Source organism: Erythrolamprus reginae, chromosome 5, assembly GCF_031021105.1.
Source record: "Erythrolamprus reginae isolate rEryReg1 chromosome 5, rEryReg1.hap1, whole genome shotgun sequence".
Lineage (NCBI taxonomy): Eukaryota > Metazoa > Chordata > Lepidosauria > Squamata > Dipsadidae > Erythrolamprus > Erythrolamprus reginae.
This window is the reverse complement of record NC_091954.1, coordinates 91,789,036-91,810,550: the sequence shown is the minus strand read 5'-3', so window position 1 is coordinate 91,810,550 and position 21,515 is coordinate 91,789,036. Positions and strand designations below refer to the sequence as shown.

Below are 21,515 nucleotides of genomic sequence, written 5' to 3'. Positions count from 1 at the left end.
ACAAGTATTCAAAGAGCTATTTTGCCTATTAAACATGTTCTCAAAATCCCAGATGTGTTTACTAGCCTAAAAAGCTGCTGTCTCTGGTTTAACATGTTCTGCAAGCACAGTTAACAAATTACTGGTATCTAAAAAATTTAATGACTGTTAAATCACTTGGCAAACTTATTTTAATAAAGAGAATGCCTGAGCAACTTTGTTTGTAAACAATCCTTATACATTTAGTTTTTTGCATACAGAGAGAATTTTGTCCTGCCCCTTGCTGAATTGTATTTCATCTAAACTCTACTTGTTGAAGTTTTCAGTCATTATGGAAGTGGAACAAGTATTACTGCACAAGACTTGAGGCAGCCGGCAGGCAGCAGTAGCCTGTAGCACTGTACTCTAACCATTGTGTCAACCTTGGATTGTACCCAGGATCCCAATTCGAACAGACGGTCCTATGGTATGAGGCACTGTGATTAAGGCCTCCTAGTCCCGACATGGATGTAATTGGTACACAGGAGGAACTTATGCAACAACCTAAGGTGCATAAGTGTACCTTTGTGCCTAACGTTCCTGTCCAAATGTCCTTTTTATCTTTTCTATCTCTACTTTATACTTATATTATGTTAAACATACTACAATACAATACTATATTTGCATGACAAATAAATAAATAAATAAAATAAACCTTTCTGTCCATGATTGTCACCTGTTCAATGAGCAAGAGCTGAAAGTCCAGGAAAACCCCCATATTGTCCATCAGGTTTTAACCTAAAGGAGAGACGGTTAAAACATGCTATGAAACAGTCCTTCAAAATTTGAGGGACTGTTACAGAAAGCAAGATGCAGATTTATTATTATTATTATTATTATTATTATTATTATTATTATTATTCTAGGCGTTTCTTGATTGTTACTTGTTTATCTTATCCAAACTCTTCCCTGGTATTGAGGTCAGGCTGATAAGTTTGTAGATTCCTGGATCTGTGTTCTTTCCTTTTTTGAAGATAATTTATGACCACGATGATTTACGGATTGTAAATCAAGGGCTACATTTAATTACTTCTTTGTAAAAATAATTGAAGGAATTGTGGGAGTACATCATGCCATCTAAAATAAGTTTTAAAAAAGTAAATCTGAATTTAATTCAGAATTGAAATCATTTTTGGACTGCAATCTCATACCTGGAATTGTGCCATACTCAACATTTCATTTTTAGAGCTCATAATTTCACCCATGGTATAATTTGTATTATTAGTAGAATGCATTGTTTATCATCGTAGTTAGATAATGCGATATGTTTCTGAATAGTTTAGATTTAATGCTAAATTAAGGACTCAATTCATCCTATGTTGATATAGATTCATCCTGTGTTGATATAGGCTTTATATGGATCTTATGTTGATATAAATATATATTATATGGATTTCTTTTTTATTCAGGTCTTTTCTTTTCTTTTAAAAAAAATCATCAACAATCATGTGCATTATTTTCTCACTACATAATCAATACAGTACTTTTTTCCAATTGGCTTTGTAGTTGTGTGTATTCCACCATTAAAAATAATTTCAAAGATTAAATACAACCAAACAACAATCTTGAAAAGTCAAGTTTCTTTCTTTAAAAAACGTAAGATAAAAGTGTGATTCTCGTTCTGAAATGTACGTTATTAATACTTAGATGAAGGGACATAAATTTAGCTATTGTATAAAGAATATAGCACCCACGGTACTTAACCGTAGTTCAGTTGGGAGAAATAAATTATGTTGAATGCTGACAGCTTAAAAAAAAGATTAAAGGATGGCACAAGAGCACTTAGAAGTGCTCTGGATTGCATTTCTTCAAAACAGATAGTTGTTTTAGTACAATTTGCATAAAGATCTCCTCCCTTTTAAACAATGTATAATTTCCTGGTGCTAGCAGCAGATTACTGAGTGCATTGTAAGAAATTGCACACCGACTTTTTTAAAAAAGTAAAATCTCATTTGAATTGAGCTCAACATCTAGTCGTTTTAGGAGCTTCCTGTCATTGTCTTCATCTGACTTCCTGGTTTTAACTAATAAAAAAAGGGAATATCTTGACTAGATGGTAAGTTTATTGAAGATATGAGCATATCACTATTTTTGCACAATTCCTTGAATGTTTTGTAAATGCCTTTGAATTTATACTTTGGAAATTTACATGCTCAACAAGTCTTTTTAATATGTGTGTCCAGGTCTAAAAAATATTATTTAGGATTTAACAGACTCTTTTCTCTGTGTTTCTGTCTATAGGTTTGGGAAAATGAATTGGAAAGTGATTTCTTCTATTATAGCAATATGCATCACCATCATCATCATGTTTGTTCTGATTTTCCGAAATAGAGGAGAAAAATCTATGGGTTGTCAGAGCTCTTCCCAAGGGCCAGGCGAAGGAGGTCAGGCTGCTGCCAGCCAGGTTTTTCGTGATTTAACTCCAGAAGAGATGATCCAAGTAAAAAAGTATTTAAAATCCAACCTGGGAGTGCGAATGGTAGATGCGTCAACAGCTAAGCCAACAGACAATTGTATCTTTTCCATCACCTTGCAACTCCCTCCCAAAGCAGCAGTGCTACAATTCCTAGATTATCAAGGGTTCAAGCCTGCACGGGAAGCTCTGGCTGTGGTTCATTTTGGAAATCAGCCAGTTCCGAATGTCACTGAGTTTGTAGTAGGTCCTCTTCCAAAGCCAAAGTATCATCAAGATGTTACATTACAGAAGTATGGAAAGATGTTGCCTTATCACCAAAGGTTCCCTTTGACGACTGATGTGATTCAAATATACAAAATGGTGCTGCTAAAGGAATATCTCAAGGCTCCAAATTTCATGACAAAAGCCTTTAATTTTCCAATAAAAATTTTCATGTTCACTTTTGCATTGCCACCAGGGCTAAAATCAGGAGATCGTCAAGTCTGGCTAAATCACTTACAGTATAAGCCAGGTAGCTATTTACATCCAGTTGGATTTGAGATTCTGGTGAATTTTAGCAGCCTGGATTATTCTCAGTGGAAGGTGATAAAAGCATTTTATAATGGACAATATTTTGAGGGCATGAGAGATCTCGAAAAGCAATTCAATATGGGAAAGGTTAAAGTAAACAAGGTTAAACCAGCCCCTCGTGATGGGGGGTATTCCTCACTGAAGCCGAGGGTGCCGTCACAAGGACCAGGCCCTTTGCATTATGAACCTCGTGGACCACGCTATAGAATTCAGGACAACCATGTTACCTTCATGTCTTGGAGTTTGGCTTTTGGAATTGATAACAACAGAGGACCACGTATCTTCGATGTCAGATTTAGAGGAGAGAGAATAGTCTATGAGTTAAGTTTGCAAGATGCAAGTATTATCTATGGCTCCAATAGTCCTACAATGATGTCTGTCAGATCCATGGACATGGTCTTTGGATTTGGGTCTAGAATGTACACACTCACACAAGGGGTGGATTGTCCCTACCTAGCTACTTACCTCGATGTCCATAGTTTCCTTGATACTTCATCCCCTACTATCCACAAAAAGGCCATGTGCATCTTTGAACAGAATTCCGAATTGCCTGTGAGACGTCATTTTGAAAGCATTCAGTCTCCATTTTATGGGGGATTGTCTGACTCGTGTCTGGTTATCAGATTCATATCTACACTTGGTAACTATAACTATATCTGGAACTTTGCTTTTCATCAGAATGGAGCTGTTAGTGTCCATCTTCTTGCCACCGGATACATCCTAACTGCTTTTTTCTTTGAGGATGCCACAGACTTTGGCAGCAAAGTTCAAGAGTGGGTAACAGGAACAATTCACACCCACAATATCAATTTCAAAGTGGATATGGACATTGGTGGTGAGTGGCTCTTTTACTTGTGATATTTTTACAACACCAGTGATTTCTAAGCCTGACTTGATTACTGTACAGTGGTTCTTTGGAAATATTTGCATCCGTTCTTGGAGGTGGTGGTTGTTTTGATTATGTGTCAAACATCTCATTCTTCAGTTTGAATTGACAACATTATCTGTATCTAACCAACTTTTTAAGATTTGGAGAGTTAGTGAGACAGAGTGTTCCACATGTCTTTCTAATTCTCCAGGGATTAAATGTTAATTTCTTAACTTTATTTGCTTGAATGAAAAGTATCTGTGTGGATGGCAATTTAAGTATTAAACATTGTGTAGAATCCAGAGCAGTTGCTTCTACTGTCCCTAAGAGGTAAAAGAATAATGTATGTTTTGACTGACATTTATTAGAAACGGAGCCCATTTTAGGTCCTTACTCCAAAGAGATATTATCCTCTCACTTCTTAGATGGTTTACTTGAAGAATTACCTGGGAACAACATTTGTATTTCTTTTCATATGCATCTGTGCTCCATAAAGCTGCTTCTTTATTATGGCTGACAATAGAGCTGCAAAAAGCCAGGTTTGGTCTGTAAACATTCTGCATTTATCTTTCAAGAAATCTAATAAATGTTTTTCTCTATAGACAGGACATTTTTTTCCTTCCTTGTAAGATTAACCTACTAATTCTGATTCTAACTTCTGGGGCAATAGATATGAAACCTATTGCCTCTTTCGGGTAGCTACTATTTAACTATTTGAAAACTGATATGTATCTTCCATTAGTCATTTTTTCTGTAGTCTAAAGAAGCTCAGATATTTTAATAATTCCTCATAGGGTTTAGTTTACAGAGATGATTTTAATACCTTAGTAATCACCCTCTGAACATGTTCCAGATTATTAGTCTTCTTCTTCTTCTTCTTCTTCTTCTTCTTCTTCTTCTTCTTCTTCTTCTTCTTCTTCTTATTATTATTATTATTATTATTATTATTATTATTATTATTATTATATACGTTGAGAGCATATGCACCAAGACAAATACCTTATGTGTCCAATCACACTTGGCCAATAAAAAATCTATTCTATTCTATTCTATTATGTCAGTACAACACAGCAAACGAGATCACTATGTTGGATTTCGTATTTCATCACCAGTCGGGCGCTTTCCAAGCACCTAGGACTGCGTGATGTAGCGGCGAATTATGTTTGCCGATCCCAGTAAAGCAGCCTTTTGCAATTGACAGATGGAGATTTTGTCAATTCCGATGGTTTTCAAATGTCCGCTGAGATCCTTTGGTACTGCGCCCAGCGTGCCAAGTACCACTGGGACAACTTTCACTGGCTTATGCCAGAGTCGTTGCAGCTCGATTTTTAGATCTTTGTATTTCACTAATTTCTCTAGCTGCTTCTCCTAAATTCTGCTGTCTCCTGGGATTGCGATGTCGATGATCCATACTTTCTTTTTCTCCATGATCACAATGTCTGGTGTGTTATGCTTCAGAATTCGGTGAGTCTGAAGTCGAAAGTCCCACAGTAGTTTTGCTTGCTCATTTTCGACCACTTTTTCGGGCTTATGATCCCACCAGTTCTTTGCCACTGGTAAATGGTAGTTCCGGCACAAATTCCAGTGGATCATCAGTGCCACAGCATCATGTCTATGCTTGTAGTCAGTCTGTGCGATCTTTTTGCAGAAGCTGAGTATATGATAGATTGTTTCATCTGTTTCTTTACAGAGGCTTAATTTATTTACAGAGGCTTAATTTATTTATTTATTCAATTTTTATGCCGTCCTTCTCCTTTGACTCAGGGCAGCTTACAACATGTTAGCAATAGCATTTTTTAACAGAACCAGCATATTGCACCCACTATCTATCTATCTATCTATCTATCTATCTATCTATCTATCTATCTATCTATCTATCTATCTATCCTTCCTTCCTTCCATCCATCCATCCATCCATCCATCCATCCATCCATCCATCCATCTATCTATCTATCTACCTATCTATCTATCTGGAAAGATATATAGATATACAGTGATCCCTCGATTTTTGCGGGGGTTGCGTTCCCAGACTCCCCACGAAAGTCAAATTTCCGCAAAGTAGAGATGCGGAAGTAAAAACACCATTTTTGGCTATGGACAGCCAAAAACTACCCCCGTGCACCCTTTTCCAAGGCCGCGCAAGGAGCCGGGCTTGAAGTTGGGGGTGGGGAGCGACGAAAGTGCAGAGGCTGGCAAAGATTGTTTTGAATGTCGGCCGCCCCCACCCCCTCAGCACCTCTGGCCCCCTCGCCGCTACCGCCCTGCCCACCCGATCCGCCCCTCTCACCGGCTTTCCTGGGGCACGGGTCCTCCTGCAGCAGCGCTGGCGGCTATGGCTTCTCATTCTCCTCATTTGGCCGCTAGCTGCTCTGAGCGCTTTGAGAATGCCTGCCCCGCCCCTCTCGCAGTCCCTTAGCTGAGAGCGCTTTCGTCCCAGCTGTCAGCGAGGGGGCTGCAGGAGAGGCGGGGCAGGCGTTCTCACAGAAAGAGAGCAGCAGACAGAGCGAGATAGAAAGGAGAGAGGGAGAGAGAGAGGGAGAAAGAGAGAGAGAGAGAGAGAGAGAGCAAGAGGGGGGAGAGTAGAAGGTAGAGAGAGAGGGAAATGATAGAAAAAAGGGGAGAAAAAAGAGAAATGAGAAAATGATTGAAGCTGAGAATGACAGGAAAGAGAGAGAAAGAGAGAGAGAAGTGACTCTTGGTGATGACATATGACGTCATCGGGTGGGAAAAACCGTGGTATAGAAAAAAAACTGCGGAGTATTTTTTTAATTAATATTTTTTGAAAAACCGTGGTATAGCCATTTCGCGAAGTTTGAACCCGCGAAAATCGAGGGATCACAGTATATGTCTTTATCATAGCTGCATTTCTGTGTCACGGCAGACAAATGCAGCAAGAGCAATCTAATCTATACTGCTAACCAAAAATTAATGAATGTATTTGCTTTCCTTCTAAGGTGTGGGAAATATGCTGGTTGGCAATGACATGGCCTTTGAGACACTGCAGGCCCCTTGGAGCCCAGAACATAAGATTTATCGAATGAAGAAGGTGAGGAAAGTTTTCAATACGGAGAACCAAGCCGCATTCCGCCTCCATGATGCCATGCCCAACTACATTTATTTTGCTGCCAATGACAAAAACAATAAGTGGGGCCATGAAAAAGGCTACCGGATTCAGATAGTCAGCTTTTCTGGAGACCATCTATCAGAATCTGATCCACTGGAGCCAGGATTCAGTTGGGGCAGGTATGTCATCAATTTTTACCAGTCAAGATTTCTGAAACTGATGACTATTTACTTGTAGTAATATAAAGTGCCTTCTGGGTTCTTCTGGGTTCTACTGAACCTCTTGGTAATACTAAGAATGTTTGGATAATGACTTACTCTTCTCCAAGAAATGTAGCTGTGGAACATATAAAAAAATCCATTTGACCTCAGTTAACAATGGTGATTGAGACCAGAATTCCCATCGTTAAGCAATGAGATTGTAGAGTGTGATGTCATTATTATTTATTGGATTTGTATGCCGCTCCTCTCCGTAGACTCGGGGCGGCTAACAACAGTAATAAAAACTTGAAAATCCAATACTAAAAACAACTAAAATACCCTTATTATAAAACTAAACATCTATATAACAAACATACCATGCATAAATTATAAAGGCTTAGGGGGAAAGAATGTCTCAATTCCCCCATGCCTGATGACAGAGGTGGGTTTTAAGGAGCTTACGAAAGGCAAGGAGGGTGGGGGCAATTCTAATCTCTGGGGGGAGTTGATTCCAGAGGGTCGGGGCCGCCACAGAGAAGGCTTTTCCCCTGGGCCCCACCAAGTGACATTGTTTTGTTGATGGGACCCGGAGAAGGCCCACTCTGTGGGACCTAACTGGTCGCTGGGATTCGTGCGGCAGAAGGCGGTCTCATAGATACCCTGGTCCGGTGCCATGAAGGGCTTTATAGGTAATGACCAACACTTAGAATTGTGACCGGAAACTGATTGGCAACCAATGCAGACTGCGGAGTGTTGGTGTTACATGGGCATTTTTGGGAAAGCCCATGATAGCTCTCGCAGCTGCATTCTCCACGATCTGAAGTTCCCGAACACTTTTCAAAGGTAGCCCCATGTAGAGAGCATTACAGTAGTCGAGCCTCGAGGTGATGAGTGACTGTGAGCAGTGACTCCCGTTCCAAATAGGGCCGCAACTGGTGCGCCAGGCAAACCTGGGCAAATGCCCCCCTCGCCACAGCTGAAAGATGTTTCTTTCATGTTATCGCATTGTCTAGCAGTGACAATCCTAGCAGCATCTCTAGCCACTTATCAAGCAATATTAAGCAATAACCTGCTGGCAACCAAAGCAAGTTGGACAGCCAGCAGTAAGTCTCAAGTCCCAGATAGTTAGTAAGAGGTTGCAAGTTTCCGGTGACTCATAGGCAGTTGGTAGATAAGTAAGTGGCTGCTTCCAGGTGTAGAAAATTGCACAAATGTGTGACTGATGCTGTGTGAGTGTGATGGAACTGGAAAGACTGCTACCTCGTGGTGGAGACTTACGACAGTGACTCATGATTTTCCCTATCAGCTGCCCAATTGACTCTGTCTGAAGGAAGCTGATAAGGTAGTTGAAAATGGTGCTAATTTAACTGCAGGATACTGCAACTGCTGTAAATGTAAGGTGGTAATTAAGAGTCCAGATTGCAATCAGATAAGGGCCTGGAAATTCACAGACCAATAGTTAAGTTCTACAGGTACTTATGACCACAATTGAGTCCAAAATTTCTGTTGCTAAGAGAGACATTGTTGCTAGGCAAGACAGTTGTTAAATGAATTTTGCCCCATTTTACATCCTTTCTTGCCACAGTTGGTAAGTAAATCATTTGTTCATTAAGCGAATTTGGCTTCCCCCATTGACTTTGCTTGTCGGAAGCCAGCTGGGAGGGTTAGAAATGGTGGTCACATGATTGTGGTGGACGCGGAATAAGCACACGGACCACAGAACTGGGATTTATGAGTCACTTTTGTTAGTACAGGGAACATGGTTGTTAGGGATTGCCATTGTAAACTGCATATTGTACACTTGTCCCAAACTTGTACTTAAGGAGTTAATGTGCACTGAAAAAGTTAACTTGTACTTGAAGAGTTAATATTCAAGGCCGTTTTGTCACTTCTCCATTGAAGCTATAAAAGCTCATTATTTTGCTCGGTCATTTCCTTTACTTTATTTTTGTCTGAGACGGGGGAGTTGTGCTTGTATTAGCTTCGTGCTTGTATTAGCTTCGTGCATTGTGTTTTGCTTTGTGCTAATCTTGTGATTGCTCAGTGCGTAATATTCTGTATTTGCTTTGTGCTTATTCTGGATTGTGTATATATTTTTATATATAAATAATACTTATTTAACTAAGTCTGTGTCTTGGCTTTATCACAAATCCACGCTCTGTTAAAATTCTCTGCTCGGTATTGTTGAAGGTTTCATAGCCTAGCTAACTGAGACAAGCCAACAACTTTATTAACACCCAGATGGACCTGCAGAAGTAAACAAAAAGAACGCGGAACATCAGTTCCAAACATTCCTGGGCAACTATGGGCAAAGACTCCATTGCTGAGCAAGGGAAGGCTTCCCCTTGACCTTTGCCTTGAACTTGACCTTCCCTTGTTCCATGCCACTCCCAGGTGTGTGGGAGGCTCACCTACCCAGGTGGGCATGTGGTAGGTGAGTCCCAAGCCTCCATAACCCAGCCCGGCCCAGCCTTGTAATCATGGAGAGGAGTGGGGTTGGCGAGCGGCAAGCCATCCCCTATATACTGGGGGTTGCTGCTCTGCCCCCAGGCATCATCATGCTCCTGCGCCAAGTGCGCCCCCACACATGCCCGGCCACCGCCGGGGAGTCCGTGAGCCTCCGCAGTCACGGCAACCTCCGGCCAGCCTCTTAGCAGCCAGCCAGTCCTTCTGAGACACTGCAACTGTTATAAATAAATGCTAGTTGCCAAACATTTGAATTTTGATCATGGAAATGTTATAATGGTAATCCGTATGAAAACCAGTCATAACTTTTTTTTCCCAGTGGTGGTATAACTAAGAAAAGTCACTGAACAAATGGTTGTAAGTCAAGGCTTATCTGTATTGTAATCCTTCAGTTTGAGGCTTCAAATTTATCATGCAATAATTGTATCCCCTCTTTCTATGCTGCTCTCCATGGTCACAAATGAAAGAGTAACTCATGTACTTGTATAAGAAAATAAATGATAAGCCCAATTTCCCACAATGTCACTGTCCGCTTTGCTTTTCAGGTACAAGTTAGCTGTCACAAAGCGGAAGGAGAAGGAGGAGACCAGTAACAGCATCTACAGCCAAATGGATCCCTGGGACCCTCCTGTTGACTTTTCTGACTTCATAAACAATGAGACTATTGTCAATGAGGTGAGTCAGAAGCATCTAACATAATGAGGAAAACTGGGTTTTCTTACTCTTTAGTTTTATTGGTTTTTCACTGACATAGAACATAAGATCATAAGAAGAGCCATGCTGAATCAGGCCAAAGCCCATCGAGTCCAGTGACCCTCCAATTATCCATGGGGATTTTGAGCAGAAAGAGAAGGCAAGACCCTCCCTTTCCCTTGACCCCCAACAAATGGTTTATTTTTATTTATTTATTTTGTCCAATACATAATACACATTGAAGAGAAAGATATGTAATTCTAAGCTTTCTAGACCTAGGATTGATAGTCTGCTTTCGTAGGGTATTCTGTTTCAAGTGGAGGAGTGAAGGGCTCTTCTGGTGAAGTATCTTTGGACATTTTCAAGTGTGTTGATGTCCGAGATGTGGTATGGGTTCCAGACAGATGAACTGTATTCAAGGATGGGTCAGGCAAAAGTTTTGTAGGCTCTGGCGAATAGCGTGAAATTGCCAGAGCAGAAGCTGCGTAGGATCAGGTTAACAACTCTAGAAGCCTTTTTGGCGATATTGTTGCAGTGGGCTTTGGCACTTAGATCATTTGATATTAGTATTTCAAGGTCTTTTACTGAGTGGGGGTTGGCAGTGAGATATTGTTTATTCAGTTTATATATGCACTCAAGTTTAATGGTACTCAAGGGCAGAACCATTAAAAATGGAACCCCAATATATTGGGACGAGCAGAGGTCAGGCTGGAAAAAGAACCAAAAATCATTCAGGATGTGGGCAGATGCTATCAATGGTTGTAATGCTTTGTGGGAAAGACCTTGGAAGATGAGGAAAAGAGATGCTGCTTAGGGAATGAAAGTGTCCCTTGTGCCCAATTTACAACTAGATTTTACCTCACTATTCCCCTCTCCTAACAGCATCACTTATAAGCAGGGGAAGCTTAACCACCCAATTCCTCCAATCAGTGAAGGCTGCAAAACATTTGCCTACCACACTGTGGGCATGGCTTATTTTGTGGGTGTGGCTTGCCAGCCATGTGACCGGGTGGGAGTTGCTTGATGATCATGTGACCAAGGGGTGGCTTAAAGTCATGTGACTGGCTTAAAAGTGGCCAACTTGTCAAGTTGGGTTTGGGTTAGGGTTAGGGTGCCTGGTCTCTCCTCGCTTCAAAGAAATACAGCTTCTCTATCTATTTACTATCACTGAACATCCAAAATGTACTATTTAATTCTATGTATATATGCCATATATATTACACATATATATTACACACAGGCAACAAAAATATACATTATCTACTATATGTTGTGGTTAGCTCTGGCCCAGCTCCTGCCCCAAGGAATGTGGAGGTGGATGTGGGAGAGACATCCACATGCCGCAGGCCTGTTTTTCTCCCAGTAGAATCTGCCAACGAAGTCTCCTCTGACCAAGGAAGCGTGATTGACAGGGAAGAGGGGAGTTTGGCAGACAGCCCAGGAGGAGATCAGTCATCTGTATCATCCCTGGATTCTGAACAAGAATTAATGACCCATCCACGCATGCGTAGAGTGATGCATAGGAGACAACAACTGAAGGATTATTACAAAAGAAAATGAGGCCACATGTGGTTGGGTGGGGCTGCTGTAATTAGTGCTACAGATAAAAGTGCAGCCTGGTGTTTTAGCCTCATGGCAGTTTATCTGATTCATTGTTTAGTCAAGATTGTGGAAAGAAAGCCAGAAGTCCAGGAAACTTCAAACATCAGCAACGGCACCCGACACTCCAGGAATTCAGTGACTGTTCCTGACAAATGTCCCTCTAAACAGTGTCCCCTTAAGTCTCAATCACCAGGTGTACCTTATGAAGAAGGGCAGAGGGCTGTTGGGTCAGCCTGTGCTTTTCCCACATTCTCTTCACTTTCCATGCTCAAGAATTGCTTGAGGTCTGTCTCTCATATTCACTGCTTAGCTTCTCTTGGTCATCATGCCCCCATTCCTCCCTGCCTATACATCACCCCAATCCTGAAAAGCCCTGGCCTGACTCGGCATGCTTCTCCCCACATTCCACTGAAGCCAACAAAGAAGTCCAGGAGTCCAGAAATACTTCCCAAGAAGAGTCCTCCACTCCTCCTCACGCAACAAATTACCTTACTCCTCCAGACTTCAATTACCGTGTTTAGAAAATTTACAGCTACGCCGCCTCCGAACTGATTTAACTGTTGTTCATAAAATCATGCATCACAATGTACTCCCTGTTGGCGACTACTTCACCTTTAACCACAACAACACAAGAGCATGCAATAGATACAGACTGAATGTAAATCGCTCCAAACTAGACTGCAGAAAATACGATTTCAGCAATGGAGTGGTCAATGCCTGGAATTCACTACCGGATTCTGTTGTTTCTTCCCCCAATCCAAAAACCTTCAACCTTACATTATCTACAATAGACCTCTCCCCTTTTCTAAGAGGTCTGTAAGGGGCGTGCATAAGCGCACCTTCGTGCCTACCGTTCCTGTCCTAATGTCTTTTTATCTTTTCTGTATCTACTTTATACTTACATTAAACATACTACAATACAATACTATATTTGTATGACAAATAAAAATAAATAAATAAATAAAGCCGCCCCCTCAATCACTGCTGGCTCCAGTTCTAGCCCATCTTCCTCCACAAATTCAGGCTCCAACAGGAGCATGATATGCCAACTATCCATCTGCAGACTGTGTTGTCTGTTATTTGACCATTCCCTAGGCAGCATCTCTTTGACTTATCTCCTAATAACTCCACATACCATCACAATGGGTCTTTTTTATTTGAGGAAGCATTTGTATGATCTATCATAAAGCATGATGACTCAGCGATTAAAGATCCTGAGCTTGTCAGCTGGAAAGCAGAGAATCCACGTTTGAGACCAAAGTTTGTTTGTTTGTTTGTTTGTTCGTTCGTTCATTCATTCATTCATTCATTCATTCATTCATTCATTTGTTGGATTTGTATGCCGCCGCTTGCCGCAGACTCAGGGCGGCTAACGACAATGATAAAAACAGCATGTAACAATCCAATTAATAAAACAACTAAAAACCCTTATTATAAAACCAAACATACACACAAACATATCATGCATAACTTGTAATGGCCTAGGGGGAAGGAATATCTTAACTTTTTCCCTTCTAGGCTCTGGTTATGTTTTTCCTATCTCAGTAAATGAAGGTGAATGTGTATAATTTTAGAAGAGTTGTGCATGTGTGTGTGTCTCTGTACATGCACATACACTTTATATAGTAGATAATGTATATTTTTGTGTGCCTGTGTGTGATATGTATGTACACATATGGCATATATACATAGAATTAAATAATATATTTGGGATGTTCAGTAATAGTAAACAGATTGGGAAATTCTATCTTTTTGAGGCGAGGAGAGGCCAGGCACCCTAACCCAAACCCTTGACGTGAGTGACGCCAAGTTAGCCACCTTTAAGATAGTCGCATGACATTTAAGCCACCCCTGGTCACATGATCACCAAGCCACTCCCACCTGGTTACATGGCTGGCAAGTCACACCCACAAAATAAGCCACACTCACAGTGTGGTAGTAAATTTTTTTGCAGCCCTTCACTGCAGCATTCCATGCAGCTTTGGAATGTAACCAAATTGGTCCCATGGCCATGAAAAATATCTTCAGATAATACTGGCTTCCTCAGCCAAGAAATGGAGATGAGCACATTGTGTCTAGAGTTGGATATGACTGGAAAAGGAAAGCTTTACCTTTTACCTTATTTGTGAGCTACTCCACAAACTATTTCCAAGTTATTTACAATAAAATGCAAACAAATAAAAAAACGAGTTTAGAAAAATTGCCACTAGCACGCTGCCATTTGAAGAGATCATATATAAGCCATAAACACCGAAAAAATAATTTAGTCTCTATCAGAAATAAACAAAAGATTTAAAAACAAACAGCTTTCATTTTTTTTCCTAAAAGAAATGCAATGTTTTAGTTTAGAAAAAGAGATGGCTCACAGGTTTTAAAAATTTCCTTCTTTTAAGTTATGTAGTTATATTTATCCCTTACTTATATAGACACCCTATAATCAATTCTTTTTATGTTGGAAAATAATTATGCTGGAGAATAATAATATGCCTTCTATCCCCCCAACAAAGAGTATAGTCATTATAAGTGAGATGAGAAGGCATACAATCATGAAAAACAAACAAAGCCCAGAAGAATTTTTGAACTCTAATGTGGAAAAAAATATGTTTTGCTGCTGTTTTAAAAGGCAATTAATTAGAAAAATCTTTCTAAATCTGAAGAGAGATTGGGCAAAGAAATGCATTAGAAGACATATTTTAAAACCGTTTCTTGATATTCTAAACCCAAATGCACAGAGGGCATTTTCAATGAAAAATCGGTGGATTTTCTCACTAGCAATTTGTAAAAATAATCTATTTTTTCCCTTTCCCCAGCCCATTCTGAGAAATAATCCTGACAGGAAGAGAGTAATGATCTTTGGGAAATTTGCTCAGAGAAAAATCGACTGTTTCTGATTTTCCAGCATAGCCTTCCTGCCTGCATGCACTTGAAACCAATCCTAAGATGACTATGAGCTTATTTAAAGTTATCATGAGCTGGATTCATATTTGTCATGAAACAAAATTGCTTTCATTCCTTCCATGAATGAAAAAAGGAAGTCTCCTCAGATTTCCAATGAACATTATATCCTACCTCTGAAAAGAAAATTGGGCTATCACATTATTCCATTTGATCTGATCATACTGATCCATCTTTGAGTCTTATTGAGTCAGTTCTTCCTTCCTGTGTTAGCTCAGCATTTTAACAGGAGTTTTTTTTAAAAAAATATATATATTTTTCTTTCACAGGATCTGGTTGCCTGGATCAATACTGGCTTTCTACATATTCCACATGCTGAGGATGTGCCCAATACTGCAACCATTGGGAATGTGATTGGTTTCTTTTTGAAACCATACAATTATTTTGATGATGATCCTTCCATGTATTCTCCAGACAGTGTTTACTTCGACAAACTGCAAGATCCCACTTCCTGTGAGGTCAACCAACTTGCATGTCTGGCAAAAAGTGCTTCATGTTTGCCTATTTTCCCCTCTTTCACTTATGAGGGCTTTAAAAACCTAACAACTTTCTAATATTGTCTAGTTTTTGACAGATGGATTGGATGCAGGAAAGGTGGATTGGAAACCACTGTGACATATACAAGACAAGCAGCTTCTAATACCGCAGGGATATCTTATAGTATCTTTGAAACTTGAATCTCGTATTGTACTTGCAGTGTTGTGTGTGTTTGTGTTTTTCTGAATACAATTAATAAAACTATATTTGTGAATATACAACAATATACTGATTCTGTAAACCACTTAGAGAGTGCTTTAAAGCTCGGTGAAGCAGTATATAAGTCTAAGTGCTACTGCTGCAGGGTGCGTTCCAAAAGTAATGCAATTTTTTAAAAAGTAATTTATTGAACAGATTTGCACCAACACTTAAAATTCTTCAAAGTATTGTAGTCCATAGAAGAGATCCAATCAGCCTTGACAAAGACTTTGCAAGAGATCCCTGAAGATGCCTTCCAGGGCACATACCAGTCATGGCAGAGTCGCTGTAAAATATGTGTAGAGGCCAAAGGACAGTACTTTGAAGAATTTTAAGTGTTTGTGCAAATCTGTTCAATAAATTACTTTAACAAAAATAATTGCATTACTTTTGGAACACACCCTGTAAGTACTAATACTTTTCAAAATGTTTGAGAACCAGAACTGTCAGAAAAAAGAAAAATATATATTTAAGTCAAATCAAATTCCTAGCAACTGGATCCCTGCAATTTTCTTAACATGTTCATGAAAGTGATTTCCCATTGCCCCTTCTTGAAATCTCCTTTCCTTGTTTATAATTTCCCAGTCTAGTCCGCAATTCATGGACCCCCAGTCTGTTTCTTTGTATTGTATTGTATTTATTTATTTTATTTATTTATTTATTTTTAAATATATATTTATTATTTTTTTCCTTTAAAAAAAATATATAGTCATATTTACAGATGAATCTACATCGTATGTACATTCCTATTGACATTGTCTTCTAATTACTCTTAGATTTCTTGATGTTTTATTCCAATGCTTCTTTTAAGTTCCTTTTTTTTGTCCATTGGTACCATTTATTTATTGTTAGAGTTGAAAGGAACCATGCAGGTCATCAAGTCCAACCCCCTGCCTGAGCAGGAACCCTAAAGCACCCCAGCCAAGTGGCAGTCCAATCTCCTCTTGAAAGTGTCCAGAGTTGGGGAGTTCACAACCTCCGCAGGCAGGTTGTTCCACTGGTTGATCGCTCTGACCGTCAGGAAGTTCTTCCTTACTTCTAGGTTGAATCTCTCCTTGGTCAGCTTCCAGCCGTTGTTCCTCGTCCGGCCCTCTGGTGCTCTGGAGAATAGAGTGGCCCCCTCCTCTCTGTGGCAACCCCTCATATACCTATATACAGCTATCATGTCCCCTCTGGCCCTCCTTTTCTCTAGGCTATCCATGCCCAGTTCCTGCAATCTCTCTTCGTAAGTCTTAATTTTTAATCAGGGCCAAACTTGTTTAGCTTCAGAGATCACTCATTTTGTCAGAATTAATATATTGTCAAGACTAATTTTTAACTCAAATATAAATTTGCCATATAGAGATGCTGAGTTGTTATCTAGGACTACCCATGAAGCAAACGATGAAGTCCAACATTGAAAGAGAAGAGTTACAGCATTTTTTCCACCACAGCATAAACCTGGTTCCTTCTTTGCTTTATCTTTTCTATGAGTGATGTTCCTTCTAAGCTGAATTTTGGATCACATTGTAGGCATGTTCATCCATACAGATGTGCAAACTCTTCTCATGATGCATCTGCCTAAAGTTCATTTTGCAGACAGCTTATTATTCTTCCTTGCAACATTGTGAACTTGCACGATGCTCCACAATGGAGAGACCCTATTATGTGATGTGAAGCTGGTACAGAAATCAATTTTCTTAAAAGAGCAAACTAACATTTGTATTGTGACATTCCAAGCTTTATTTTTTGAAGAAAGAATTATGAACAAGGACATAGTACAGTGAATAAAACTTTGTCCAGCTGAAAATTGACCCATTATGATTCAATAAAACTTGATAGTTTTAAAATGGTAAAATGAATAGAATTTTATTGGCCAAGTGTGATTGGACACACAAGGAATTTTTCTTGGTGCATATGCTCTCAGCGTACATAAAAGAAAAAGATACAATTGTCAATATATGTTTATATGTAAATATATGTTTAAAGACAGTATAATACAGTATAATGACAAAAATTGTAAGAAAATTGGGAGGAATACAAAAAAAGAAAAGAAAGAAAATTTAAATTTGAACAGTTCAATAAATTGGCATAATGTATTGAAACAGACCAGATTAGAAATTAAAGTGCAAAATTTTCAGCCAGAAAGACTGGGGAGCCAATATTTCATGGAGGAAAACAACCACTAAATGTAAATGAATAAACATATAGTGGAAGTTTATGAACCCCCCCCCCCCAACATAAAACCTGAAGATACACAGAACAATAGAAACAGCCCTTTAATTTTGAACTATTTTAAAAAAAAAAGCCAATCCTTATTGAAAATATGAGAAACGTATTAAGAAATTAAAATTCTCTGGATATGCCTGAGTATTTAAATATTTGAGGTTGTTTTATGGGCTAATCCTAATGCAAAGATGACTTAGATATGCTAATTTGGGAGTGAGAAAATCCTTGGAACAATAAACTAGAAATACTGGTCTTACATGAAATAAGAAAAGGATTGTTTCATCAGCTGGATATAATTAGAGTCTAGTGCTACCAATTTCACTGGTTGGTAATTGGACAAAGTACAACAGTCAAATAAATCATTCTGATGCAAATTATTTTGTAAAAAAATGGAAGTGATGTTAATTAAATCTCACCGGAATCATACCTCACTTGGATAAGTATTTGTAGTGGCTTATAAGTTAGCTACCTAGCCAGTATAATTTTTTTTTTGTCAAAGATATTTTTTAAAATTGACGTTTCCTTATTATCATGGGTAATTTGTTTTTTCTGGTTTGGGGATTATTAGTGATATGTATAGTTGAATGAATCTTTTGATTTCAAGCAAAAAAAAATAAATTATAATGATCGTATTACAGCCAGTGAATAGAATTTGCCAATGAAGAGATGAGAGGTTAATGTCTATGAGATCATAGTTTGCTTTTTTAAAGTTATAGTTAGGGATCCCATCATTATGATAATCTTTGTAAGGACATATATTTAGACAAAAGTCAAAAGCTGTTTTCACTGTTGGAAAAGGGTTCTTTTATTTGTAGACCATAAATTGAGTTTAAACTGTTGCAGAACATAGTGTTGTTAGTTACTAGTTGATCCAGTCCTAGATTAGGAACAGCATTGTGTTGTGGTTAGCTCTGGCCCAGCTCCTGCCCCAAGAACAGTGGATGTGGGGGAGACATCCACATGCTCCAGGCCTGTTTTGCCCCCCCCCGGTTGGAATCTGATGATGAAGGCTCCTCTGACCAAGAAGACATGAGTGACAGAGAGGAGGAGAGTGTGGCAGACAGCTCAGAAGGAGATCAATTATCTAGCTCCTCCTTGGATTCAGAACAAGAGTTAATGATACAGCCACGCATGAGGAGAGTGATGCATAGGCAACAACAACTGAGAGATTATTATCAAAGAAAATGAGGCCACCTGTGGTTGGGTGGGGCTGTGGTAATTAGTGAGGCTGCTATAAATAGCAGCCTATGGGTTTGGCTATTGTGGAGGATTATCTGATCATTGTGTTTCGTGACTGCTTTACTGACTTTGACTTTTTGTGTGCTGATTTTCCCCCGCTTTGAAACTAAACCAGAGCAAAGTGTGTTTCACTTTGTGAAAGAAGGACTGTGAATTGCCTCACAGCTGCAATCTAAGTATCACAGAACTGATAAGGGACTTGTATAAATTACCAGTTTGTTTGGAGACAAGTGCTCTTTGCTATACCAAAAGAGGGCTTAGTTTAAGTGAATTTTCATTATAAAGAACATTGTTTTGAATTTTCAAACATGTGTGTGTCTGAAATTTGTACCTGTGAATTTTGGGGCGGATTCTACCAGACAGCCCGACAGAACAGCATTGTGTATGTGTATATCAATAATATAAAAAGGCTCAAGCAATTTTATCAAGAAATTATATACCAATATCCTTACTGAATAATGACTATAAATAGTTTACCATGATTTTGGTTGAAAACTTGAAAAATAATTTTATAGATGTTATTAATGGAGATTAGTGTGGCTTTTTACCTAAAAGACAACATTAGAAATGTTTTGAAATTTTTGAATATTTGGAAATATTTGGAACAATTTTGTAGTGGAAAACACAGGTAGGGCCTTGGCCTGGAGATAAGAGAGTAATTAGCCTGGAATTGCTAGTGTTCCCACAAGTAGCACAAGTCTAAATTCTCTTGAATTTTATTAATTCTTATCTAGTACCAAAACAGTGTTGACAGATGACTAGATTCTTGCCTTGATATTATAAGAAGCAGCCTTGATAGTCTTAGATGCAGAAAACACCTTTGACTTGAATTAGATTTTATTATTTTAAGTTTTCAAACATATGAATCTTGGAGCCCATTTTATTAAATGGATAATATCAATTTATACTTCATAAAAAACACACAAAATGTTAATGGAGAACCAATAGAACCTGGTGGGATTCAAAAAGGGACAAGGCAAGGATGCCGGCTGTCTCCAGTCTTATTCAATTGAGTCCTTGAGGTATTGAAAAAATAGAAGACAAGATTAGAAAATCCTTCCCTCCCCCTTCTCTCCCCTCCCTTCCTCCCTTTCCCCATCCCATCCTCATCTCCCTTCCCCTCTCCCACCCCCTCCTTCCCTCTTATATAGAGACATTGACCATCTCTTTTTGAATGCATCATATAACTCTACATTTTAATAAGAGAAACTTTCATTCAGTCTTATGTAGATTTACACATTTTTGGCAGAAGCTCATCCAGGAAATATAACTTGTTCTAAATAAATTTACATTTATTGCCATACATTGCACACCATTTGGCTCTTCTGCTCCTTTACATCTAAAAGAGGCATAATCCAAAATGACTGACTGGGAATTTCAGCAACAAATATTCAAATATCTCCTTTGGACAATGTTACCACTATCCAACCTCAACAATAGCAATTATGAAACAATTCTGATCCTTAGGAAAATAAACAGTTTGCTTTTGGCTCTATTACACTACTGTATACCCCAGCCTTTAATCTTTACAGTTTGAATATGAAGCATTATTTTAAGTGATATTCATATTTCTGTATCATGTAAGGTCATAAATATAATACTTTTGTATTTAATACTGTTAGCACGCATAACTTGACCAACCTGGAGCTGGACTAATTCCCACAATTCTTATTCAGCTAACCTATTGGAGTTCAAACCATCTGAAATTCCAGCATTTTATTTGTTTGTTGTGTGTTTGTTGTGTGTCTATACACTTTCTTTTTTAAAAATATTTTTTATTTACATATATACATTAAAACAATAACAACAGACAATATATTTACATCTAAACAATGTACAATACACACACGAAACTTAAAAGATGAGGATATTGTATATCTCCCCTCCCCTCCTATGGCTGGCTCTATTGACAGCCTACATTTGGTTCTTAGCGGTATTGAGACCAGTGGTTTAATTGATAACAGATAATTTATGTTTTGTATTATATAGTAATGCACTTAAGTTATTTTTATACAGTTAATAATAGTCTAGTCTAGTCTAGACTATACACTTTCAAAAGAATTTCTATTAACTTAATTTGCTGCTTATCGTCATAATGTTTCTCCTAGAAATTAAGTCCTATAATTTCGAGTCTTAATATCCAGCCATATCCTGAACCTATTTTAGATATAATTAAGCTACTGAAAATATTGCCCCCAAAGTAAGCAATTTACAGCGACATTTAATTTCTAATGAGCTGAGCTTATTAGCTAAAATGATGTGATTCTTTATAGATTGCCTGGCAGGACTATGAGCTAATCCTTCTGCTACTCCAAATATAGATTAATTGAACAAAACTCAGCAGTTTGGGGAAATAAAGTGAAAGACAGGTATCTTACTAGAGGAAGAGGCAAAGCAGCAGCTGGCTTATATGAAAATTTGTAATATGCTATTTCTCCAAGCAACAATAGTCATTATTGTTTTAATGGATACATGTCAGTT

The 21,515-nt window shown here is 38.6% G+C and overlaps 1 protein-coding gene across 1 annotated transcript; it reads left to right on the top strand.

Moving 5' to 3' along the window:
• Nucleotides 1-2,263: 2,263 nt before the first annotated feature.
• LOC139168514 (amine oxidase [copper-containing] 3-like) lies at nt 2,264-15,610 on the top strand. Its single transcript, XM_070754130.1, has 4 exons — nt 2,264-3,839; nt 6,827-7,115; nt 10,148-10,277; nt 15,122-15,610. The coding sequence occupies exons 1-4, from the start codon at nt 2,270-2,272 to the stop codon at nt 15,404-15,406; spliced, it is 2,274 nt and encodes a 757-aa protein (XP_070610231.1). The 5' UTR covers nt 2,264-2,269; the 3' UTR covers nt 15,407-15,610.
• Nucleotides 15,611-21,515: the final 5,905 nt, after the last annotated feature.

Coding starts and splice junctions, on each gene's coding strand:
- LOC139168514 (XM_070754130.1), top strand. CDS start 2,270: ATGAATTGGAAAGTGATTTCTTCTATTATAGCAATATGCATCACCATC. Junction 3,840..6,826: donor AGTGGATATGGACATTGGTG/GTGAGTGGCTCT, acceptor TTTCCTTCTAAG/GTGTGGGAAATATGCTGGTT. Junction 7,116..10,147: donor CCAGGATTCAGTTGGGGCAG/GTATGTCATCAA, acceptor TTTGCTTTTCAG/GTACAAGTTAGCTGTCACAA.